The 27,544-nt window shown below is 33.9% G+C and overlaps 1 protein-coding gene across 1 annotated transcript; it reads left to right on the top strand.

Annotated features, from left to right (window-relative positions):
* Positions 1-378: 378 nt before the first annotated feature.
* LOC123554915 (transient receptor potential cation channel subfamily A member 1 homolog) lies at positions 379-27,338 on the top strand. The gene is made up of 12 exons (XM_045345344.2): positions 379-1,033; positions 1,530-1,648; positions 3,120-3,272; positions 5,605-5,675; positions 9,930-10,132; positions 11,668-11,890; positions 14,478-14,612; positions 19,215-19,418; positions 20,569-20,739; positions 23,155-23,223; positions 24,201-24,380; positions 25,869-27,338. Exons 2-12 carry the CDS (start codon positions 1,642-1,644, stop codon positions 26,067-26,069), a joined length of 1,617 nt encoding a protein of 538 aa, XP_045201279.2. The 5' UTR covers positions 379-1,033; positions 1,530-1,641; the 3' UTR covers positions 26,070-27,338.
* The last annotated feature ends 206 nt before the right edge of the window (positions 27,339-27,544 follow it).

Below are 27,544 nucleotides of genomic sequence, written 5' to 3'. Positions count from 1 at the left end.
CCGTTTTACAGTGTTTTCCAATTTAGTTCTAAACAGCAATGATGGTGGTCTCTTCAATGTAGCCTTTGTAGGTTGCCTATGCATTGTGATTTGTTTTCGAATTCCAGATAAAATGTACGTTGTATGAAACAGATTCCTTTCTATTTGCCATAAAAATATCGGGAAAGTATATAGTTTTACATATTGTTTAAGTATATCCAAGCTTAAATGTTCTTATATGAAGACGTCTAACAAATTTATGTATTGAATTTCTTCTATATGCAAAAGAATTTTTATCACTGCTTTCTAATCATGACATTAGGAAGTATGACAATGTTTTTGAAGATTAGTAATTTTGTTACCAATATCATACTGTAACATTTTCTACGTATTGTTGGATTTTTTATGCCGACAGTCCTTTTAAGATTATATATTCGTTTCATAAGAAATAAGACATTTACGTATAAGTAACAATTAGCTATCACTCATCGTGTCAACTTTACGTTGGTTTTATTGATGAAAGGCCTCGTCTGACGTTTTCACAAGGTATACATTTATATTGAGTAAGAACCATTTGAGATACGACGAATTGCCCTAAAAGCTAGATGACATTCAAGATTTGTTTAGTTTTACGTAATTTGATTTGAACATTGTATCATACTAGGTCTGTAATATGTCTTTGAAATGGCTGATGTGTTATTAAATTGGTAAAGTTGTGTTTCCTTTACAATAGTTTGTACATATACTCTAACTGTATTTAAAGTTTTGTTGCAGTTAAGACCATTATATTAGCATAATCCTTATGAAACTTAGCATAACTTTAGATAAATTAATGGCTTTTTCGAAATCTATTTTATCTATAGACACTTGAAAAAATATGTGGCAATGGGGATGTACAGGAAACCACAAAAAGAGGTACACGTTATGCTCAAAAGAAGAGTGACCGTTGGATTGATACGGCTGTATCAGTAAACAAAAAAGGCTTCAATGTTTTAGATCTGGCGTTAGAGGAAATAGCGGCTGTTAAAAATGATACGATTACTGAGGAGAGAAGGTAAAATCTGTTTCATTTATAGATAGCGGAAATGTTCATTAAAAAGGACACAGTGGTAATATTATATATGATACAAATGCAAATACAGAACATGCTAAGGGTATAGATCCTTACGTCCAAAATTTTTGTTTTATTATTAAACATAGGTAAATCGGGAAAAAAGAATATTTGAAGATAACAGGGAATGAAAATATCATTTGATAGCGTAAGTATGAATTGGAAAATGTATTAAGGCAAAATGTCATTTAATTTACTGTATACCTTACAATGTTTATCTACGAAAGATTTTCTAGCCTAAGAACTTGTTTCAATGTTTTGTAAATACTGTATTGGTTTAAAGATGCCAAACTAAACACGTACCTGTTAATGCATTGACGAATGTGCATTATCAAAATGCCTGCAAGACAGATTCCTATCGTCCTGGTAACATTTATTCATTTCCAATATGAACACAATTTTCACAAGCTTCAATTATATAATTTCCGTTAAACTTTAGGAAAATTGTCCGTTATATAGTTTGGGAAACTGGTCGTGATTGCTTGCTTAGACTGCTTCGAAACAAAACTGGAAATACATTCAGCACGCCTTTCCGGGTACTCATAGAAAAGATGCCAGGTAACTGTTCATTTTCCCTTGTCCATACATTAAATTTTACGAGATGTATTGAAATAAAAAGCAGCGCAATAAATATTTTATAGTCCTATACTTACTTTACATAAAATCATAACAAGCTATGTCGCCTTTAGGGAAGCATTTAACCAATAATTCTGTATGCTCCTGATATAAACAGTTATTTGGTGGAAAGGGAAAAGTTATTGCGGCCCAGCAATAGCATCAATCTATCGTTAAAGTAGGAAAATGCACATGAAAGACAAGCACAATAATTCAAAATGAACGCAGCCTCCCGAAACAAAACCCCAAAAACAGTGTCTGTATGTGTGCTCAAAAGATAGATTACACATAAACCGTCTGACTTAATAAAACAAATAGAAATCAAAGACAATACAAACACATTAAGGAAAAGAGTGGGGCAGCGTCTTGGAAATGTCAGTCGCAAATTCACCACTCAGGAGCTTAAAACGGCTTATTCCGCGCAAACCCTTGCTCGTTATCCTAACCATGTTCCAAATTTACATTAACAGTGTTAATTAAAGTTATCCCCGCCAGGCAAATCCTTAACGTGGTTATTGTTAACTAACGGCACAGAAATAGTCATTTAAAATGTATATTAAACATAAAACACCCAATACATAAGTACTCAATGCATTTGCAGAAAGCAGAGCAACAAGTAAAACACTGTTAATTAGGACACGACGACACAATCAAAGAGGAAACTGTCAAAGAGTGAAAAACAAACATGTGGTGTGTCTCAAAATACTTGGGTCATAACTTATTTCAATTAAACTTCCACTTATCGTCCCAAACCACTTGGAAAATTGAAAAGTCCTTTAGTAAATAACTTCCCCATAAAAGTCAGGTTTTGATAAACCTCATCACAGAAGTGTTTTCACATTACTGTGAAATTTTGAACCCAAATCTGAATTCCGAAAGTAAAATATTTTCGCAGATTATGACAGCGGGAGCCCTGTTGAAGGAGTTTTTTGGTAATATACTAATTGTGTTCATTAAAACTTTCAGCATGTCTACATGCATCAGAAAATCTGATTAATTGAGAAATATAGACCCCATAAAATATTTCGCGTAGTTCATCTATATGAGGGAAATTAGCATTACCAGAATTAAAATGATCTTTCTTGTCAATTTAATCTTATTAATTTTAAACATTATTATATATATAGATAATTAAATCCTAAAAAGAAGCAACAATATCCGAACTGTTTGTTTCATTCAATATGAGCTCCTGGAGATAAATAATAGCAATCATTTGAGGAAAAACAACGGAGTATGCATTATATTAAAAATTTCATTCAGATAGCGTGGGTTAATGCACATCTATATACATTTCTTTATACGCTTGACGATATATTGTACTTTGAGATTTTAAAATGAATTCTAGGTTTTTTAAGTATAAACAGCAATAATAAATATTGATAACAATAATATTTATTTATTTTTATGGGATAAGAGATTGCATTGGAGGTGATGAATAAATGTATTACAAAGAAAGGGAAGGAGATACATTTTCATTACGAATTCTTGGACGACACTTATTTTCTGAAGTACTGGCCGCCGGACCATGATGATTACCCGTCTACCTGGGAGCACCGTTTGTTGACAGGTGGGTTTGTTCAAGTTCAGTCAAATTATGTGCGCAATATGACTTCATCAAATATAAATAATAAAGACATAAGTAATGAAGGTATAAGTAATAAAGACATAAGTAATGTATAGCAATTATGCATGCTAGAATAAATGCAGATGAATAAACTTTAGGGGGAAAAATCTTATTCAAATGTACTAATGCATATATCAGCTATGAAGTTGCATCCATTATAATGATGCCTGTTTCCCGTAATTTTTAATGTAACATTCCATACCGTTTTATCCGTTGTTTATTATTAATTTTCCCTGAAAAAGGCAGAGTAAATTGTAAATTGACTGCGTGTTTGGTTTGTAACAACAGTATGGTGAATGAATTTTGAAATGCTCTGTTCCCTCACTTTTTAAAGCTTTTCAAACTTTTTTGAAGTTTATTGATAAAGAATAAAAGGAAGCGAGCAAAATAATAGCTGATTCGGTTTAGAATCATTCATTTATTAGAGGTAATATAGTGGACATCAGTCCTCCATCCAAGAACTTCCTTAAAGGAAAACGATCATAGAACAAAATTGAATGCACTCGATGACCCAGTGGACCGTTGGAAGAAAAATAATAACAATGCTGAGTCAAAGTACGGTCAACCTTTTTGCGACCACCTCAAGGAATGTAAGACCGTTGTTGTGAAAATTAATGTGATGTGTAAGAAGACCCTTTGAAAACATACCAGTACGAAAACTTCAGAAAAATCTAAGAAAAGTTGTAAGGCAGATTCCGCTAGTTGCAATTGAGGTTTATATAACACGCTAAAAGCAGGAATATGCTGCGAATTATCTTAGGCGGAAACCAGTTTTAGAAATCTGCCCAGACAATATTTAACAGGGAAAAATCTGCCTAAAACTTCCGCCGAGAAAATTCATTAGCAGGCAAAAACCTTTCTAAATTCTTAACAGGCAAGAAATCTGCTTAAGAAAAAACATTTGGTTAATGGAAGTATTTAGAAAATACAAGGTTCAATGCTACAGTTGCATTTCCTACCAGGGGCATGAAGTATTAGTCAATCGTCTCGTTCAGTATCAGAACAGACGTAAATACCGTGATATAGGACTTTCCTGCCCATGGTCTATGCTTTTTGTCTGTAAAAATTTATATCTTGATATTGACACAATTATTCGTTAAATCTTCGATCGTTTCACTACCTTACATGAACAAAATCAGAAACGAGGTCAAAAGAACAGGAAATGCCATATTAAAAAATGTATTCACCTATACAAAATTTCGCATGCGTTTCCATACAATTTACTAAAATTGGCAAGTGTTATTACATATCTTCATTTCCGTTTTTGATGCAAATGACTTGTTTTATATTTTGCAGTTTACAAAAAGAATCATTATCTTTAATCTGTAAATATAATGTTTGGTACAATGAACCATTTAAAAGACATGCTCCAGGACACCAGTTCCGCATATTTGTCTTTAATATTGATATACGCTTGTTGGCTTTTCTAACTAGACCCCTAGCATTTCTAGGAAGTATACCAAATTCATAACACATTAATTCTTGGAAATTACTTTTATAAGTACATTTTGTACATGTTAATAAATTGTTAATTCACTTTATGAGAAAAGATCACGTTTTAACAATTGTAACACTGGAAATAATAATGTTCCACAACAAGACCCATGCAGTAACAAATAGTAAAATAATAAATAAAAATGTACACATAATTAAATTTTGTATTTAAAACTTGGGTTATCCTGCTTTCACTTCTTGTAAAATTACGTAATCAATGGCTCATGATGTTTTTTTTTGTAATGACTGATGAAATAGAGGTCAATACTGGTCCAATCTAAGGAATTTTAAGGGCATTTTCGAACTGCCTAAAATGCAGTGGTAATGGGTTGGCCACACATTCGTGCAAAACAGTTCTTAACCTTTTCTAAAATAAAATTGAAGACAAGTTTAAAAAATGTGTCTGACATATGTTAAGACTTGATTCTTTTATGTAATTTCATAACCGTTCTGTGTGACATTCCAGCTTGTACCATCCTTACTCCGTGTGCTTGCTTTTAGAGACGCAACGTAGTATTGTATTTTAACTCTGAAATACACAGCTATGAGATAAGATATCTTTATAATAATATGACCAACTGCGATATAACTTATTTGCACGTGCATTGCATGGTTCAGTTAATGCTAAGCAGGTGGCTAGCTGTAACAGACTTCCATATTATTTTTATTATTGTATAATTAACAAGTTATTTAAATACAGATTGGTTTGGTTAGAAAAATCCGGAAGTACACATGCGTATGTTTTAGATTCTTTATCTTTATAGTGCTTATATATTTACAGATACTGAGAACATTGAGGCATACATAAATAGTATGAAGAAGATGAAAACCAACCATCCCCTCCGGTTGATGGTATTACCTTTTTTATTTTAACAAATCAGTGCATCGTCAAAACATCGATCTAAGTTTCGCGGATGTTTACTTAATTTATTTTGACTAGCTTAAAAAAGATATGTTGTGATCCGTTAAACTAACTCTTAACACCATTAAATAGCTGCAACATTCATCATTTTGAAAATCATTACATGTGGTGATACTACGCATTTTCCCAAGTATATATTCCTCACTTTCACGTGGTTTAAATTTACATTAGTTTCATATAGAAAAGAGCTCAACACTGAACCTGGCCATTTTACACATCAAGTTTGCCTTGGCGGCAAACAGGTGACCATAAAACCTGCCTCATTAATCAATATAAACACAATTTATTTCAGGCGAAACTGGCATGAGATATAGTATTAGAGATATACCCAAAAATTTTCAATGATAGTACTACATTAAATAAAGTCTAGAAATTGATTTCCAAGTCCTTGAAATAACCAAGAATGATTTCACAAATGTGAAGTTTATGATAGTTTTGTTAATATCAATAACTGAAGTTTTTATTTTTGATTTAAAGTTGTGATCCACAAAGAATGACAACTCTTGCCTTAGGCTAGTACTTATAAGCAGAGATATCTATTAGTTTACTTCCCTTTCGATTACACAATTGAATGGAAAATGAAAACTGTTTTAGACACAATATCATACTTTTTTGCACAACTAAAACATCCAGGATTTATTTATTTGTGTTTGATTTACCCCTCAAAACATGGTTCCTATGATTCTGGACATGGTAAAAAATTAACTTTTAACAAGCCAATAATAAAACGAAGTACCAGTAAGTAACTAATAGTGCAGATAATACAGTTTTGCTTGTATCAAAATGTCACAATAAAAGCACTTTTGTAATACAGAACACCTGGTAGGATTAGTAAAGGTGCAATTATATTGATCTCTATTTCCTATGCCTAGATATAGATATAATAAATATGCAGATATCTGTGAAGGGGAGTTCTCACAAAATTGTTTCTCTAAGTATCATAGTTTGGGCTTATCTGGGATAATATTTAATATTTGAGATAAATATTGGAGAGTACTGAAAGAATTTAATTATACCACAATTAAGGATCGAAGTAAGTTAAAAAAAACATATCCTTGTCAGAAGTTCGAACATTTGATCAATTTCTAGATCTAGACATACAATGTGGTCAGTTAACCAAGCTCCGTAAGGGAGCATCCACCTGTTCCATAGACCACCCGTTTGTCTCCAATAATATGTGGCCAGTTATCGTAAGACGCTACACTAGGAGGGTTATATCTATTGAATTGTGCTCTGAGTTATATAAATATTAATTTTTAGCTCGACTTTTCGAAGAAAATGTAGAGCTTTTGCACTCGCCCCGGCGTCGGCGTCGCCGTTGGTTAAAGTTTTTGATAAAGTCAAATATCTCTGTTACTATCAAAGCTATTGACTTGAAACTTAAAATAGTTATTTACTATCAAAGTCTACACCAGGAAAAACAATCTCCATAACTCTGATTTGAATTTTGACAGAATTATGCCCCTTTTTAACTTAGAATTTTTGGTTAAAGTTTTTGATAAAGTCAAATATCTCTGTTACTATCAAAGCTATTGATTTGAAACTTAAAATACTTATTTACTATCAAAGTCTACACCAGGAGAAACAATCCCCATAACACTGAATTGAATTTTGACAGAATTATGCCCCTTTTTAACTTAGATATTTTTGTCAAAATTTTTGATAAAGTCAAATATCTCTGTTACTATTAAAGCTTTTGACTTGAAACCCAAAAAAGTTATTTACTAACAAAATCTACACCAGGAGACACAATTCCTATAACTCTGGTTTGAATTTTGACAGAATTATGCCCCTTTTTAACGTAGAATTTTTAGTTAAAGTTTTTGATAAAGTCAAATATCTGTGTTACTATCAAAGGTTTTGACTTGAAACTTAAAATACTTATTTACCATCAAAGTCTACACCAGGAGAAACAATCCCCATAACTCTGATTTGAATTTTGACAGAATTATGCCCCTTTTAACTTAGATTTTTTTGTTAAAATTTTTGATAAAGTCAAATATCTCTGTTACTGTTAAAGCTTTTGACTTGAAACTCAAAATAGTTATTCACTATCAAAGTCTACACCAGGAGACACAATTCTCATAACTAATTTGAATGTTAACAGAGTAATGCCCCTTTTTAACTTGGATTTCTTTTACTGGCAAAGCTCAAATTCAGAGTCAAGCACAGAGAAAAGTCGAGCGCGCTGTCTTACGGACAGCTCTTGTTATGTTAGGAAATCAATCTCAAAGAAATTAAAAGTATAGTCTATTGTAATAAAGTATGATCTGTTCTCAAATACGAAAATGCCAATCCCTATATTTTCATTGGGGCTGTTATTACCTTTACAAGGTATCAATTTTTCATTTGGCTGTTAAATGTCAAAGTCCTGTAATTTTCACTCTGACCAATTAATTTTCTTATTTCTGCTGTCATTCTAAACCAAACACTTCAATGCTTGGTTTTCCTTGTCTATCCAGACATGTAAAATCAAAAATAACAAGTTGTACTCTTTTCGATCTCAGACTATTTTCTTTGCTGTGACATCAAAAGTTCTGACTGCGAATGGTACTGCTTGCCTTCCTGACGGCGTTGTTTCTGAAAAACGTAGCGTCCATCAACATTACAATAGATACTGTTTTTGTGTGACATTATTACATATTCAGTCAATTCCAATTTGTTCAAACAAATCTGATAACATTTTTGGGATTTTGTCAAATATGAAATGAGCCTCTAAAAGCTTCTGATGATACCTCAGATTGGCGGTATTCGTTGGACTGATGACATTTGGGATAGGTTAGGGTTCAGTTTTATAGTACATACATCTACACAATGTATAAGATAATTCATAACTATAATCTTCCTCAATCTGAGTCTAAAGTTTACAGGATTTAAGTTTCCACATCAACCTTATGAACCTTCCATTATTGTGAACTTTAATAGCACGTTCTTTTGTTTGATCCTCTTTGTAGATGTGTTTGTCATTCTTGTCGCTTGGCTGATGTCCGTCCGTACGTCCATCAGAAATATTTTGTGTCCAGTTCCACACACAAAATTATTTTGATTTGCTTCAGACTTTCACAAATGAACAAGCTTGATGTGCAGATGACCATCAAGGAAGGAACTTTTTCTGTGACTATTCTTACCGCAGGAATGGTCCTTTGATAGCATAGAATAAAGAAAACATCTTGTGTGTCCAACTCCTCCTAACCTTTTAGCCTGATTTGCTTTAAACTTTCAGAGATGAACAAGCTCGAATGACCCAGAAGGAAGAAACTATTTCTGTGACTACTCTTACCGCAGTTATGGTCCTTGATAGTTTTGATATATAGAATATAGAGAACAACTTTGTGTGTCTAACTCCTCCCACACTATTAGCTTAATGTGCTTTAAACTCTCACAGATATAGATGACAATAAATGAATGAACTTTTGCTGTGACTATTTTTACCGCAGCTATAGCCCTTTCATAGTTTTGCTATAATGTAGAATAAAGTTAAAAGTCTTGTGTGTCAAACTCATCAAACACTGTTGAAAGTATGCTTGGACGTTTCACAGGTGAAGTACCTTCATGTGAAGATGACAATAAATAATGAACATTCTTCTGTGGCTATTTTTTTCTAGAATTATGACCCTTTCTAAATAGGCCATAGTGAAGAAATTTGGTGCGTTCAACTCCTTGTATACTTTTTGAGAAATGGATTCAAAATAACGCAGTTGCTGAATACAATTTGCTTCAAAACTGTTGTCGAACATCCTTCGTGTGAAGATGGTCTGTGCTACAAACTTTGCTATTCAGAGAATGATGCAGTATGTAGCGGCATCCGTGTCCAAATGACACAATTCTACTAAATTCGTGTGGTGATCTAAAGATAATTCAAACGGTCGTGGCACTTGAATTTTTACAGTGCTAAATTTGACCAAGGGTACTGAGCTTAAAATGAACAGTTTCGTCCTTCTGGCGGATCCAATCTAAATATATAGTTTTATATATTTCCAAGCTGCAGGCAATTAAACAGATGCAAATGGTTTTGATATGAAACAAATCGAGAATGCTTTTGTCAACAACAAATTTATATACACCAAACTTGCAGCTTGAAACTTGTCGGCATGATGGCGTAATTAAAATTGCGTCACTTCTATATAAAATTGATCCACTGCTAACTGATTGACTTTACTGAGTAACTTCTTATTCAATTTCAGATGGATTGCAAAATGACAGATCATTCATGTGATGGAATCTACCAAAAGCTTTTGGATCACCCCCTTGTAGTAGCCTTAGTCAGCCGTAAATGGAATCATATAGGAAAGAAATTCCATGCAGTGAATTTTCTACTTTATCTGATCTATCTGGCTGTTTTCACTGTGTTTGTGAGTACCACTGTTCCGCCGTATATACATTCTCGGTAAGTAGGTATTATGATTTACAATTTGGTTCAGAATATTAATGAAACTTATTGTTAAATTTGATAAACCAAATACTCTGACTCTGGTTCAAATACATTTTGAGATAAATTTGACACAAAATTTTATGCATTTATTGTATATTTTGACTAAGTCAGGGGCCATGACTCTGGTCTTAAAGAGTGAAATCAGGTGCACAGATTCACATACTATATAACAATCCCGTGCTTTTTTGTGACTCTAGGTCAAACATTTTCAAGACATGTGCCACATAAACTTTTAAGAGCTTTATGTATAAATAAGAACGTAAGTCTGAGTGAAATCCCCAACAGAAAGCAAGGTGCGCAACTCCACATTCTAAGTCAAATACTTTTTGAGATGCATGCAATACAAAATTGTATGTCCTTTGTGCATATTTATGACTGAATAAAGGGCCGTAACTCTGGTGTGACCGTCAGATATCCAAAACAAATCATACCTGCATAAATTTACATGCTGAAATATATGCATATTATGTTATGAATAGAATAGAACGAAATGTACACTGAATAGCTTTCAAAGAGCAAAGCTTACATTGTTATAAATAACCTCAACATAATATATGCCTATTATGTTTCATGACCCAAGATCAAATGAGTTTTAAGTTACATACGACAAAAACTTTTATACATAGTTTAACTAAATGAAGGGCTATAACTCTGATTTGGCTGAGTGAACTCTCGAACAAAATCGTAGATACACAACTTAACACGCTGAATACCAGCGTAATATTCCTTTGCTATATCATAATCCGAGGTCAAATACTTTTAAACATACATGCGACACAAATTTTATGGCCTTTAAATGCATAGTTTTGACTAAGTCAAGAGCCATAACTCTGGTTTGGCTGTGTGAAATCCCAGTTTAACACCAGGTGCACAAAATGCGTCGAGTGTGACATTCTACCAAGACTGACCATAGTCCTGACATTCATTACGAATGGAATATACTTCTGGCATTTAATAAGATATGTCGTGTGTGACATTCACCACAATTGGCCATGATCCTGACATACACTAAGAATGAAAATTCTGATATTTAATATCATTTTTATACAGCAAAATAACAATATTTACTCGTCTATTTCCCAAGAATGATAATCCCATATTTTATGAATACGTGAAGAAACCATGATTGTGTTTTATGTGATTTTTTAAAAATGGAATGAGGTCATGAATAGAATAATATATTAATATGATTAAGCCGCACATGTGTAGAAATTTGGTTTTAATATATCCACAGGATATACAAAAGGATGATGTTTTATAACGTTTCAAAATATTTTGAGTCTTTGTAACAAACTGATAAGCAACTGTCCAAGCATAAAGAAAAGAAAACAGTTTTAAATGGTACAAGATCAGATCAATACAAAGAGGAAATAAAAAACAATATGTGCAATTATATGTACTACTAAGGTACTCAAAAAGTTTAACCTGTGACAATGACCGAAATTGGAAGTTATAAGAATTTAAGATTTCTTTGTATATTGTCATTCTAGACGTCAAAGCGACATAACCGCATACGGGAACACGACTGCTGATCCAAACGTCTCCCCGGCAGAGACTAAGTGCCAGAACACAACTACGAGCTCGAACAAGACCACATTAGGAAATCCTGAAATCAAAATAGCGTGTAATTCTTTTGAAAGTAACAGAAAATCAACGATTGTAGATATGCAATGCTTAGTCATAGCCTTATCTGTCATCATGATTTTAAAAGAGGTAACATTTACTTACATAATAATGAAGAATAGACTATAAACTATAAACATTGATCGAAATTACATTAAGGTGAGAATATCTTAGTAAATAACAAACTCCCCGGTTTTATAATTATGGTATTGTTATGAATAATGTTGTAATGTTTGAGACTAGATTAACCGATGTGCAGGCTGATCATGATCTACCTGGTCGCAAAGTCAAAACCAATCGTGTTTAGCATGATAATGATTAGAATAGAATAGAACGAAACGTATACTGAATAGCTTTGAAAGAGCAAAGCTTACATTGTTATAAATAACCCCAACATTAGGTGAAAATGTTCAAACGTAGTGCTTTCAAAATTCGTGTTAAGCATGATAATTATAGGTTATCAGCTTTATATCGGGAAATATGCACGAGTTCTCAGTGAAAATATTGCGCGACGTTAGGAGCGCAATATTCTTCCGCTGAAGAACGAGTGCATATTTCCCGATGCAAAGATAATAACCTTTTTATTACATACACATCTACACGTGTAAATATCATAAATTTGTTCAATAGCCTGAATAAGATTGACAATACTGAACTAAATAGAAACAAATAGTGCGAGAACAAACAGTGAATTACGTCACGCACCCGATATGAAATTCAAGCGTCAGTGTATGGAAAAATATTGACGTTTCCGGTACCAGTGTAACTTAACGGGGAATAGAAACGTGTATGTAATAAGAGTTAGAATAGCATGGAACGGATCGCTTTGAAAGCGTAACGCTTACATAGTTATAAATAACGTCTAAATTCGGTGAAAACTCCAAAGCTCGCCCAAAAGTATAGAAATTGAGACCATACTATGTTGCACTTCAGATTATGTGCACGGAGATCGAAAAATTTGGCAATTGTCATGTCTACATCTTTTAAAGAAAACATGTTTTTAGGACAACTAGCGGAACATGTATGAAAATGGTCATCCCATTTTGCTAATAATTATCATCTTACTTCTTCCTGTATTGCTATTCTATTCATACCAAGGTCAATGTCTTACAGGCGGTATCACAAACAAAACACACATGGTCGATTATGTAAACTAGGTCAATCGTATTTGACAGTCCCGAGTGGACAGTCTGTTTTATGTCAACCTGACTTCTAAACAAAGATCTGAGGATGACTTATTCACATGCATGTTTCTGTATATTTGGATTTCCGATATTACTGTTTTCATTTTGCGCAAATAGATTTTTAACTCGACTTTTCGAAGAAAAAGTAGAGTTATATTTCACTCGCCCCAGCGTCGGCTTCGGCGTTGGTTAAAGTTATTTGATAAAGTCAAATATCTCTGTTAGTTTCAAAGCTTTTGACTTGAGAAACTTTAAGTGTTATTTAGTATCAACACCAGGAGAAATTATTTTGATTTGAATTTTGATGGAGTTATACCCCTGTTTGACTTAGAATTTTTGATCAAGTCAAATATATCTGTTACTATCAAAGCTGTTGTCTTGAATCTTAAATTAGTTATTTACTATCAAAATCTGTACAAGGAGACACAATCCCCAGAAACTCTGATTTGAATTTCGACGGAATTATGCCCCTTTTTTATCTTAGATTTTTTTTGTTATTTTTTTTTTTATAAAGGCAAATATCTCTGTTACTATCAAAGCTATTGACTTGAAACTTAAAATATTTATTAACTATCAAAGTCTACACAAGGAAAAATAATGCCCATAACAATGATTTGAATTTTGACAGAGTTATGGCTCTTTTTGACTTAGAATGTTTTGGTTTCATAAAGATTTTACTGGCAAAGCTTTAATATAGAGTCAAGCACTTAGAAAAGTCGAGCGCGCTGTCTTGCGGACAGCTATTTTTATTGGAACCAATCAGACGACACGTTTCAACAAGCATTTGCCTGACCATTAAAATAGCGTCGAATGCACAGGTTGAGAAAAACGTGCAGTTCGTCCAGGGCTCGAACCTGGGACCTCTCGCTTACAGGGTGAGTGCTCTACCGACTAAGCTAACAGGCTGCCTGACATATATTCGCCCCTTATGTGACCAAGTCCATACCTTGACATATGATACCTCTGAAAACACGAAGTGTTCTTTAATATTATAAACATGATAAACACAGGCTAAAGATATATATTTAAAACTTCTGCTTTCACTTTCAAAATATTGAAAGCAAGGCTCTGATAGGCTAGCAGAAGGGTCGTCGCCAAAACTAGTCTATCAACAGCACGTCTTCAGATCCAATGCGTAGCGTTAATTGGAGATGTACTTTTGTCAGATTGGTTTTATATAAACATTAATGATTGACAGTTTTGGATACGCCCATTACTGATCCTATACATTGTATCCTATTTGTGAAAGATCTGAAAATGTTTTCTTTCAAATTTTTACCATCTAAATTCTAAGTACCAGGTTTAATTTATTTCCTAATTAATATCATTTCAGATTTGCATAATAATTGTTTGAAGACCGCTTAAAATTTGCATGCTTTAAAAGGGTTCATTGTACTTATAGAAATACAAAGATCAGAATGTATAATAAGCCCTATTACAAAATTTAAATATCTAGCAAAGATAAATCTAACACCACCTGAAATGTTTCACAGGTTTACCAGCTGGTCCGAATGTACGGACGTGAATACTTCAAACAGAAAGAAAACTACGTGGAATTAGCTGTTTACATATCCTCTATCTTGTTTGTTGTAAACTTTACAGACTGCGAAAATACAGACTACCGGGCCGTATGTAATATTTGTCATTCTTTCACTAGGTGATGGTGTATACTGAAATATCTGACACGAGAGTTACTGTTTAGGCGGTAAGTTACCGCGAGAGCATTTACCCGAGAGATAGATATCTCCATCTTCTATAAATTCGTTTGTTTTTTGCAAATCTATTGGAACAAGTGAATGAAATATTGCCATGCAATACAAAGTCCCCTACTGGAAGACACCTAATGTTCTCTACTGCAGTATAACATAATGAACTGATATCTATCAATGATGTATAAACACTATTGTACTATATATATACTATATAAATATTGCATTCCTGAGAGGGTGATATAAAAAATGTTTACCGCCAGATATATGAATATCGACCGAGGCGCCAGCCGAGGTCTATATTCATATTTCGAGGGGTGAACATTTTTCATATCACCCTTTCAGGAATGCAATATTTATTTTATTATACCGAAAGATCATAAGGGTCAAAACACTTACTGGAAAATCAACATGATAATTATTTAACATTAAAAAGTAATTACTAAGGGGTTCCAATAATGCAGACAGAATTAAAGAGTCTTTACTAGTAAACACTCAAGAGTTTGTGGCGACTTTGCTGTGTAATATGACTTTTTTATAGATTTAAGTCGAGACGTTTACATATCGCTGACCCCTATATTCAAAAATAATATCACATGTGCAGAAAAACAAAATAGCGCTGTTGCGCATGTGATATGAAATTATGGATCATATCACCTGCGCAGAAATTGAAAGTAACGATTTTGCGCATGAGTTATAAAATTGCCGGGAAATGTGATATATTATTCAAGTTAAACTAATGGGAAATTTGCATTGGACATTTATGTGAGGTATAATAAAATATAATATAACAAAGTACTTGGATAAAAATTTGCATATTTTGCAAACGTACAGTTGTTTTCATTTCGATTTTGTTTTGGCCGATTACACAAAAAGTTATCATAAAAGTTATTTATAGTAACAACAAAGCGAAATTAACTCTAAAAAAATCTATAAAATATAAGTCCACAAGAACCTCTTTAACAGGAAGAAATAGATCAAAATTCACCTAAAATTTGGATGTACCATGCATGTTGTACCACAGAAAAGTGGTCTCGATTTTTCCCTACGGCCAGTAATGAAAACGTTACAATATAATCTATCTATAGTAACAACAAAGGGACATAATTCTAAAAAAGTGTGTCTCATGGTGGTGAACATTTGTGCCAAGTTACATCAAAATCCCTCCATGCATGAAGAAAAAAGGCTCCGGACAAAGTCATTCTTGAATTTGACCTTTAACCTCTAAGTATGACCTTGACCTCAGACCTAGAGCCGGGGCTTTGCGCACAACAAGTTGTCTCATCCAGGGGAATGTTTGTGCCAACTGATATTTAAATCATGTTTTGCATGACAAAGTTATAGACCGGACAGGAAAAAATCATATTGAACTTTGATATCAAAGTGTGACCTTGACCTTTAAGCTAGGGTTCTGGGTGTTGCGCATGATACGTCGTCTCATCATGGGGAACATTCATGCCAAGTAATATTGTAATCCCTTGATGGATGACAGAGTTCTGGACCGGACAGGAAAAAAACCCTATTGAACTTTGCCTCCAACTGTGACCTTGACCTTTTAGCTAGGGCTCCGGATTTTGCGCATGACACATTGCCTCATCATGGGAAACATTTGTGCCAAGTAATATTAAAATCCCTTCATGGATGGCAGAGTTATGGACCGGACAGGAAAAAAGCCCTATTGACATTTGACCCCCAATGGTGACCTTGACATTTGAGCAAGGGCTCCGGGATTTGCGCATAACATGTTGTCTCATCATGGGGAACATCTGTGCCAAGTAATATTGAAATCCCTTAATGAATGACAGAGTTATGGACCGGACAAGAAACAGACCCTGTTCATGCCATGTTAGCATTTGACTGCTAAGTGTGACCTTGACCTTTGAGCTAGGGTCTGAAAGTTGTGCACGACACATCATCTTATTATGAGGTATAATTGTGCCAATTGATATTAAAATCCCTTCATGGATGTAAGAGTTATGGACTGGACAGGTAAAAAGCCCTGTTGACCTTTGACCTCCAACTGTGACCTTGACCTTTGATCTAGGGGTCCGGGTTTTGCGCATGACACGTCGTCTCATCATGGGGAACATTTGTGCCAAGTAATATTAAAATCCCTTCATAAAAGAGTTATGGACCGGAAACTAAATTGCGGACGGACGGAATGACAGAATGACGGAATGACGGAAAAGCGCATTCCTATAGTCCCCGAAACTGGTTTTCAACCAGTAGGGGACTAATAAAGTTCTTTTTAACACTAGTAAAATATATATTTACCTTGGCGGTTTCAACATATGTCAGGTGACCAGTATTGTACTGTGTGAGTTCAGGATCAGGATAACGTATTAACGTATTCAGGTTCTTTTTAATTATATATAACAATATCCGAAACCTACAGTCAAAAAAAGGCCACATTTTTCTCCTACTGAACTAGAGTCCAAAATATCAATATATGTTCTTTGTATTGAACGGGACAACTCCTAAAATTCCTTTAGTCAAGGAGTTGATCGTTATTACTTCCCTTGTTGCATTTCAGTAAAATAGAAATAAAACCTGCGTTTCAGAACGAAATATACAAGTCTGGGCACTCGGTTTTCAAGTTAGAACATTTCCTATCTGTTGATTATGGTTTCAGTTAAAACATTGATGAAAAGTTGTTTCCATTTGTTGGCGCTTCTTATGTTTGTTGTATCTGGAAGTGTTTCCAACCGTCATTTAAAAATGTATGTAAATATTTGCTTTTCTATATATTTTTTTCATTATGTTATGCAGACAGTTTTACCACTTGACAACTGCGTCCGCTGTCAACATATACAGACACATCGTTTCAAGCAATATATCATATATTAATCGTATTAAGTTAGTGCGGAGATTGTAACGAAGGTTTTTGCAACGTCCAATATGGACTATCTTGTATCCATTGACGGCCAAGCGTATAAATGCAACTTTGGCAAAGAATGAAGTACTGATAATGCAAAATCATGAAACATAACAACTACAGTTTAGATTTTGATAAGTGTAAATTGATTGACTGTGCTTCTGTATACAAGCTTAATTTAGTATTTTAAGACCTGTACGGTATAAATGTATAGTAACTAAAAATTATTTTATGCCCCTGCCATAAAATGTCCGTGTCCGGATCATAACTTTAACATGCATAGTTCGATTTCAGAATAATTTAACAGAAATGATAAGCATGGATAGACGATGTGTCATGCTCAAAGGTCAAGGTCACAGTCCTTTGTTGAACTTGGCCGATTTTCACTACATCCCCACATATATACTGATAATGTGGTCTTCGTGGCCGGTCTATAACTTTAAAATGCATGGTCCGATTTCAAAATAATTTGACACATATGATAAGTATGGAAAGCAAATGTGTCACACGCAACAACTATTTCACTAGCTTAAAGGACAAGTTCACAGTCCTTGGTTGAATTTAGCCTTTCTGGTTTTACTACAATATTTTATTTTGTAAACAAATAGGGTCAAGGGTCCTTCTTTTAGTTTGTGAGCAGTACCATGCCTGTGACCATTCTCATGTTGCGTGGGCATCCGTGTCTGCTGTGACACATTTCTAGTTTGTTGTTTTTAGCTCGACTATTCGAAGAATAGGGGAGCTATCCTACTCGCCCCGGCGTCGGCGTTAGCGTTAGCGTGAGCGTGAGCGTCACACAAATGTTAAAGTTTGCGTGCCACCCCAAATATTTTCAAAGTCCATTGAGATATTGCTTTTATATTTTGCATACTTGTTTACCATCATGACCCCAGTCTGTAAAAAGGAGGAGGCAACTCTATCAAGCATTTTGACTGAATTATGGCCCCTTTTCGACTTAGAATAAATGTTAAAGTTTGCGTACCAACCCAAACATTTTCAAAGTCCATTGAGATAATTGCTTTCATATTTTGCATACTTGTTTACCATCATGACCCCAGTCTGTAAAAAGGAGGAGGCAACTCTATCAAGCATTTTGACTGAATTATGGCCCCTTTTCAACTTAGAATAAATGTTAAAGTTTGCGTGCCACCCCAAATATTTTCAAAGTCCATTGAGATATTGCTTTCATATTTTGCATACTTGTTTACCATCATGACCTCAGTCTGTAAAAAGGAGGAGACAACCATATCAAGCATTTTGACTGAATTATGGCCCCTTTTCGACTTAGAATAAATGTTAAAGTTTGCGTACCACCCCAAATATTTGCAAAGTCCATTGAGATATTGCTTTCATATTTTGCATACTTGTTTACCATCATGACCCCAGTCTGTAAAAAGGAGGAGGCAACTCTATCAAGCATTTTGACTGAATTATGGCCCCTTTTCGACTTAGAATATGCCTATTGTAATGTTAAAGTTTTACTCATTGCTTATATTATACTATCAAGCACTGAGAATAGTCGAGCGCGCTGTCCACTGACAGCTCTTGTTTTTTTTGTTTGGTAAATTGTAGTATCTTAATTGTTAAGTTTATTTAGATTGTAATCTTGTACACCATTGTAGAAATACTTCTTATAATTTAAACAGAATTGGCAGTGGATACTAGGCACATTCTCCATCCTTCTTGCGTGGACTAATGTGCTGACATATGCCAGGAAGACTTATTATCTGGGAACCTATGTTCTGATGTTGTGGACAATTAGCAAGACATTTCTGACGAAGGTGTTACCTATCGTCGCCGTCTTACTCACCGCACTTGGTACAGCATTCTGCTGTGTACTCCAAAATCAGGTTTGAAATTTTTGATTACATATTTAGCAGACAGTAATTTTCCCTACATTTTATAAGTAAGCATTTATAATGTTTGATACAAATCAAATCTTGATCTATTGCAATAGTATACTTAGTGATTTGACGTGCTATAGATATGTATTACTTTACTGTAAACAACAGAAATATTGGAATCGTACGAAGCTTCTATGCGACATCCCAACAGATATCGCGCTTTGACTGTTTGTACAAAAAATATTCGTATTTGTTCTGGTAATTAACTAAACTTGAATTATCAGCGTAATCATTGTATTAGTTTACAATTTCACAGAATAAACAGTGAAAAAATACACCAAAATAGATTCCGCGCCATTTCTGACGCCGTGTGGGTAAGATTAGCAGTCGCTGGTAATGTGTGCACGCACGACTAGCCTAAAATATAGTAAATTATAGATGATTTCGTACGTTCATATTGTCCTACATGAGCAGGCTCTTCATACCTAATGTTTCAAAATATGTATTAACCTGGGATAAGTTTTTTAATTGATTTTCTTACACCAGAGTGATATACATTCAAGATATTTCCAGTTCCTTTATTTGTATATTCAACAGGTGATCAAAATTCAAAAGCATTAAAACAGTTGCATGACTCATGATTTTTAACAAGAGAAATAGCTATTGTTTTCAAAGATGTTGCATGTGAAAATTCTCAGGTGGGAGAATCTGTTCTGCATTATACGTGTAATAAATGCTTCGGCTTTAGAAGATATCTATTCCTGAACAAAAGTACAAATGCTTGACCTGAAGCTTCATCGGGAAGCAGCATTAAACAATGTACTGATAATGGATGTTGTTCAGATTGGAATAAATGAGACAGCTTCTTCTCCTGTTCTTATGAAAATTAACATACTTCGGCTAAACACATGGTCAAGAAATTAGAATTCAACTTCAGGTAGCACACCACCCTTAGTGGTTTGACTTGTGAGGAGACATTAAATGATTACAACTACCTTTATTTGTTTAAAATTGTTAAATATGGCAGCATGTTGTTACATGTAGCGACGAATTTCTTGAAAAAGATCATTCACGATTCAAACGAAACTTCGTCATAATAAATTGTTATCGTAAAACAATTATCCTGTTAGTGTTTTCTTTCTTTTTTTTCTTACAGGATGAATTTGGAAATCTTGGGCATTCCATACTGGCGACGTCGTCATTCATGGTTGGCGGATTTGAGTATGGGGAATTTAAGGGCTTTGTCGATAACAATAGTTTAGCCCCTGTCGGTTACGTAATTTACAGTTTGTTTCTAATTATTACGATTATCGTCTTAAACTTGATGGTAGGTGTGAACACTATTAAGTTTTGTGTTGTTTTTTTTTTTGTATGCCCCTAAAATATTTTAGGGATCATTTAGAGTTGCCTTTGTCCTTCCTTTATCCCGTCCGTCCGAATTTGTGTCGAACATATCTCAAAAAGTAGATCTATTTGATCCAGAGTCTCACAGGATTGTTATTCAGCAAGTGAAATTGTTCATTTGATGTTTTATTGGGATCTCCCACAGTCAGGCTAGAGTTATGGCCCGTGACTTAGTCAAAAATATGCATAAAGGGATCTAAAAGGTTGTGGTATATCAAGAAGTATCTGAACGAGGATTATGAAACACATCATATTTATCATTATGTATGTGATTTTGTATATCTTGGGTTTTGTTAAAGATTTCAATAGGTCAGACCAGAGTTATGGCCCTTGACTAAGTCCAAAAATATGCATAAATAACATATAAGCTTTTGTCACATGTATCTCAAAATGTGCTTGACTTTGAATTATAAAACATTACTAGATTGATAAATAGAATGTGAAGTTGCATACCTGGTGTTCGGATTTCACTAAGCCAGACCAGTAAGTTCATTTTCATGACAACTGCAAAAAAGATGTAGATACAAATAGTATAGGTGTCAAAACTTTGTACGCGTTGCATCATGAAGTAGTAATCATTAAGGAAAAGTTCGACATGAGCTGTTCGGTATAAATCAGTTTAGTATTCAATTACTTCTCAAGATGTTAACACTTTATTTGCTGTCAGATCGTTGTTGGAACGATGTTCTCATTCATGTCTGTATGATAAAATATAATAAATGTTTTATTAGACAGAATGTATACCTATTATTCTGCCAAAAATACCGCTTGAAATTCACAAGTAAATACGAACAGACAGAAAAATACGTATTGTACCTTTTGTATTGTATGTTGACTGACTACTTTCATTTAATATGCATGGCCTGACAGAGTTCTATAAATGGCGAACACAAAACATATTTCAAAATCGATACATATTTTAGATTTCTTTCGATAACAAAACAACAAACAAAAAGCTGGAGGTATACAAAAAAGGGTCATTTCAACAGTAGCTAGATTTGTTATTTTGTATTCGGGTCTTTTGGATCTTTCCAGGTCGGATCACACCTGGCGCATGTGCGCGATCCGGCCTTGCAAAATTCCCTTAAGCCGAATACAGCATCCCAGCTCAAGATACTATTATATCTTACCAGCTCAAATACATGTTTTCCTAAATTATTCGTACATATTAAACATTTTTGTTAGTGTTATTGAATAATTTCATTATATTATTAACGTTTAGCCTTACATTTTGAGAAAAACAATTCAGACAACCTCAAATCATAGAAAGAAAGGGTTGTTTCACTCGAAAATTTAACATCGTATACATTATGTTTATAAATCTACAAAACAATTGTCTGTATACTGATATACACTCAACACAATTCCTAATTGGTCAGTTTCTATTGTATTACTTTTTGTTAATAATGCATGCATTTAAAAGAAATTTTACATACCGATATTTGAATAGGTACTGCAGCTAATTATTGATTAGTATTTGCCGACTCACGGCCAATGTAACAGCATTAATTGTTTAATCCATGATATCATATTTAGCACGTGCAGGGCATGTGCACCAATATGCACGTGTCCATGAACACTTACGGCATTACTGACGAAAGTCCTACTATAAAAACACAAATCATGGTGAGAAGAGCAACGCGCCCGGGCTGTCGGAATTTTACAACAAAATTCAAAATCGGTCACTTAAATGAATTGTACTTAGGTTAAATTTCGCCAAAAGAGCGCGGATGATAGATAACCACCGATTGAAGGTTCTTGTAAACGGAAATAAGGTTAAAAATGGAAATAACCGCCATCAAAGTGACAGCGACAAACAAATTATTTCAAAATTCTTTTGGAATTGCAAAAACAAATACACACGTACGTCTAATGCGGCCGTGAGTTGCCAAAAATAAATAAATAATTAGCTGCAGTACCTACCCAAATGTCGGTATGTGGAATTTCGTGTGAATATATGCATTATTAACAGATAGTAATACAATATAAACTAACCGATTAGGAATTTTGTTGAGTGTATACATTGAATTCCGGAAAGAGAGTGCATCAAAGTAACATACTTTCGTACAGTTCAACGCCTTTAAAACACAACATTTTCAAAGAACTATTTACATGTTTTCGTTTTGATGCATTTCTAATAATGCCCCAGTGTTCTTTTGCTGTAAGGCTAAGCGTTTAACAGGGTGTGAGGTGTGGCTGTTCCAGTGAATTTTGTCATTCAGTCGATAAGTCTCGCTGTATAGTCTTGAATTGAATGATATATCTATTAGTATATCGTAAGCGATGTTCGTTTTGGAACACCTAACGTTGTTATTTAAATGAAATTACAATTTTGTAGGTCGGGGAGGCAGTGGAAAATGTTGAGATGATTCACAAACGGGCATGTAATACCAGATTTGCTCTACAGGTAAGTCAACACTATTTATATATTAAAACAAACTGTGGTTGCTCCCCGTTTTATGTTCATCCAAGTCAGTCTATAGTAATAGATTTTAGTTTCTACATGTACCTTTTGAATACCGCTGGACATGTTAGTCAGAATGTAGTAACTGACATAGGAACGGACTACATTTCGGTTTCTTAAACATCATGTTTGTAACCTTAACGAATAAAAAATAGTAGAACCATGAATGTAACCACGCAAGTTTCGTATAAGAAGATTTACGGTCATTTTAACATGATTTTATAATACGTATATAGTGTTTTATTCCACTTTCTGTCCGTCTGAGTTATATATCGGACATGGTTTGAAGGATTTCAATGAGACTTGGTACAAATATAAACTGCTATAGACCTTTAAGTTTCATTCAGATTGGTAAAAGAAGACAATATTTATGACCCTTTGCAATTATATTTAATTATAGTGCAATACATATATAGTGTTTTTATTAAATTTGTCATCCGTCCAGAGTCATATCTCATAACTGGTTGGTAGGATTTCAATAAAGCATGGTAGAAATGCTGGCTGTTATAACAAAATGTGACTCTGTAAGTTCCACTTAGTGTGCTTGAGAATGTCTTCGACAAAATTTGGTTCCTTGGGTGAAGGTCATTATCATTTCTACTAAAAAATGAAAAAATAGTTTTTCGCATCATCTTCAGTTAGGAATGAGGTAAGCAGACCAAACCTGGTAAATATGTAGCTTCCATAGAGACCAATGCATTTGTTTCATTTTGGGTAGCTTGTATCAAGGTAACTTTTACTTAACATAAAACAGTTTTCAGTCAATAAATGAGTAAGAAATGAGTAGCTTTCAAAGAGACTAAATTCAATTGCACTTAAGTATCTTTATAGGCTGTGAATACTTTTTCAAGGGTGAAACATTCAATCCGTAAAGCAGCAGATACAAATTCACTGAGTTGATTGTTTTCTTTCACTACTAGATTAAATACGTTTTGGAATTCGAAGGAATTATATGCTTTGTCAGTTCCAAACTGGAGAAGCTTTGCTGTATCTTCAAGCTGAAGAAATGGTTTTTTCTTAACCCAAACGAAGCAATCAGTCTGAGAGATTTTAAATCAAGAGGACTTCAGGTGCAACCGATTTTGGATCTGATAGATAAGGTAAGAATGTAGCTACAACTACTACAAACTGACAACGCGATTATCTACCCTAGCGCTACATTAATCACTGCGTCATAAATACCACGTGACCATGAAAATTATCGTTAAAAATAAATTAAAAACACGCAAATTAGTTTTAATCGATGAACTATACTAAAAACAGCTACACTGAATAGGAAATATACATTGTCACTGAACCTACACATTTTTATGCTTTGGTATTCATTTTTCAATGAAACTTGTATCAGATTAAAAAGATTGGCTATGAGCAGAAATCTTCGGGGAACGATTTGTTGCCCCTAGGTTTTATATATTTATGAAGGTTGTACAACCATAGGGACCTCCATGGCCCAGTTGTTAAGGTCGCTGACTTCAAATCACTTGTCCCTCATCGATGTGGGTTCAAGCCTCAATCGGGGCGTTGAATTCTTCATGTGAGGAAGCCATCCAGCTGGCTTACGGAAGGTCGGTGGTTCTACTCAGGTGCCCGCTCGTGATGAAATAATGCACGGAGGGGCACGTGTGGTCTTCCTCCACTATCAAAGCTGGAAAGTCGCCATATGACCTATAATTGTGTCGGTGCGACGTTAAACCCAACAAAATAAATAAAATAAATGTACAGCCAGATTCAGTTGATTCATATATAACAATTAATTTAAAGTTTTATTTACTACACATGTAGTTGATCTCCCACATTTTGGAGAAAAACGAGAACTTCCCGCAACTCTTATCATTAATAGTGAAAACTTAATAATAGATGGTTTGTATCTTTAAAGGCGGTGAATCGTATTTTTATCAAGTAATAGTTTTGGTCAAAAGTTTAAGAAATGATCTATTACACGTAGTTGTGCCCGCTGACGACGTAATACATTTTGGAATTTCACTGGGAACATTTTTTTAAAATTTGATTGTCCTGTCCTTGTTGCGCAACCGAGATAGAGTTATTTTAGCATATGTATAAATTCAGTAAACATACTTTGTCTAAGATATCATATGAATATAAGAACTATTTTATTATATCTATGAAATATTTACATTGATTAATTATATATCCATTTAGCCGAAATTCACCAAAAACAAAAGTTTGAAAATATGATTATCTCCCTCTACCTATCTTGGATGCGCATCCAGGATAAATTGGACACTTAATTACCGAAGCTACACACAGATTTAAAACTTGCCTTCTTGTTCATATTGTTAAGATATCTCAATATCAATCAGATGCTAATGTAAAATTAGAGATAATATATAGAGATCAAAAGTTTTATTCCATATTTTAATACGTTAGTCTTAAAGGGGAGTTATTACAAAATCTCATGAAAAACAATAAAACATCCTTTTGTTCCTTGGAAAAATCACTAACAAATTGTACTAAATGAAAAGTGTCCGCTTTTAAACTATGTAAATTTGTAATGTTAACGTATATTTCACTTATTTTTTTTTTACCTACAACGTTCCGCATATTACACGGCGCTGCTGGTTTTTCAGACCAAGGAGACCAAGGCAAAAGAAGGAAAAGATGGTTTACATGAAGAAATCACTACTATCAAAGATGAAATTCTGAGTATGAAGGCGAAAATAGATGAACTAAGTACCATTAAAGATGAAGTTTTGAATATCAAGGAAATGCTGAGTTTACTTAGCAAAGACTTGGCTAATACAAACAAAACATCAACGAACCTGAACTGACTTGAAAGATTCAAATGGCTTTGGGTGTTATGTGAGACAATCCTATTGTATGCTATCAAAATAGTATTCATGCGAGCAGTATAAACTGTATAAATAACACAACAAAAGTTACAGGCGTTTGTCACGTCTAACGCTACCAGATTCACATATACATATACATATTTGAATGGTAATAATAGATAAGTCAGTTTTGCATTTAAATCTAAAGTCTCTAAGAATACATTACTGTATAATTTCTAAAAAGTGGTGGCAACCTTTGAAACATAACGTTGTAAATCAGCACTAGCTAAGGGGATGGTTTGTTTTAATGATTTAACTAGATTCGTTTTAACGTATATCAAATTTATTGTATAGGGATAGGAACATCCCTTACTACCTTAAAACGTCTAAGGTTGACTTTGGGTTCGCCCCGTTTCAAAAGTTTGTTTACAAATTCTTACATTCGTAAGATTGAAAAACATCAGTTGTTTTGGTAAAAGTAATGAAAAAAAAAATGTTGGAGTATTTTGACTCAATGAAACTTAAAAGTTTTGTTTTCATGAAAAACTGATGTAGATATATTGACTCAAACTGATAGATTCCTTGGCTTGAATGGTAAACTTGTTCTTTTTTATTTTGTTTTCGATGCACTTCTGATATCCAACATGTGTGCATGTACACCGCACTCGTGGCACTACTGAGTAAACAATCGAGAAGCTTTGCCTTATAAGTATATCATTTTAGATCAGTTAGGGTTAAGAAACGATATCGGAAAAACGGAAATAAATGAATCTTGATACAGGGTTTTAAAAGTTTTTTCATCAGATAAATTAAAGTTATTTTGTCAGCTAAGTTGGTAGAGTGTAGAGTCCCTTTCGGGAGGACCGGAGTTTGAAACCGGAAGCAGAAGGTTTTAATCTTAACATTTTTCATTTCAATTTTACCCTTACCTTTTGTCTTTCCTATATAGTACCTTGTGCCAGTTTTTTGCATTCTTTTAATTTCTTTGAAATCAAACAGGACTTTCAGGCAGATGCAAATACACAAATTGAAACAGCAGAATGTGTTTTATTTTCAGGTACGTTTTATTCACAGTCGTTTAAGAATATACAAACTGTTCCATACTTTAGCTTCATTGCTTCATATACTTCTCCAATGCATCGTTATGTGGTAGTTAATTGTTTACTTATTATACGTCTCTTTGTTCATTATCGTTAATGAATTAACATATATGTATATTTGCTGAGCTGCACTTAGACTTTTATGCAATAAAGCTGTCAGTACTTCCTATGTTTTAGTTGTTATTTGTTTGTTGGTGGATATAAAGAAAATTACCAGCTGTTAAATATTCATAGTACCCCTTTGCCGAAGTGCGCGTTTAAGGTGAGAAGAGCTTCACTGAAACAGCCTAGTATATATTCAGATTGGGTTTAATGATGTTTTTTCTTTCTGTTGGTTCAACGTCTCACCGACGCAATTATAGATCATATGGCGAC

Source organism: Mercenaria mercenaria, chromosome 7, assembly GCF_021730395.1.
Source record: "Mercenaria mercenaria strain notata chromosome 7, MADL_Memer_1, whole genome shotgun sequence".
In the NCBI taxonomy this organism is placed as follows: Eukaryota; Metazoa; Mollusca; class Bivalvia; order Venerida; family Veneridae; genus Mercenaria; species Mercenaria mercenaria.
Note: the sequence above shows the minus strand (reverse complement) of the source record. Positions and strands in the feature narration are given on the sequence as shown.

Excerpts from the sequence above, each read along its gene's own strand:
- LOC123554915 (XM_045345344.2), top strand. Across the intron at positions 23,224-24,200 it reads ATACCAGATTTGCTCTACAG|ATTAAATACGTTTTGGAATT; the intron begins GTAAGTCAACAC and ends TTTCACTACTAG. Across the intron at positions 24,381-25,868 it reads TTTTGGATCTGATAGATAAG|ACCAAGGAGACCAAGGCAAA; the intron begins GTAAGAATGTAG and ends CTGGTTTTTCAG.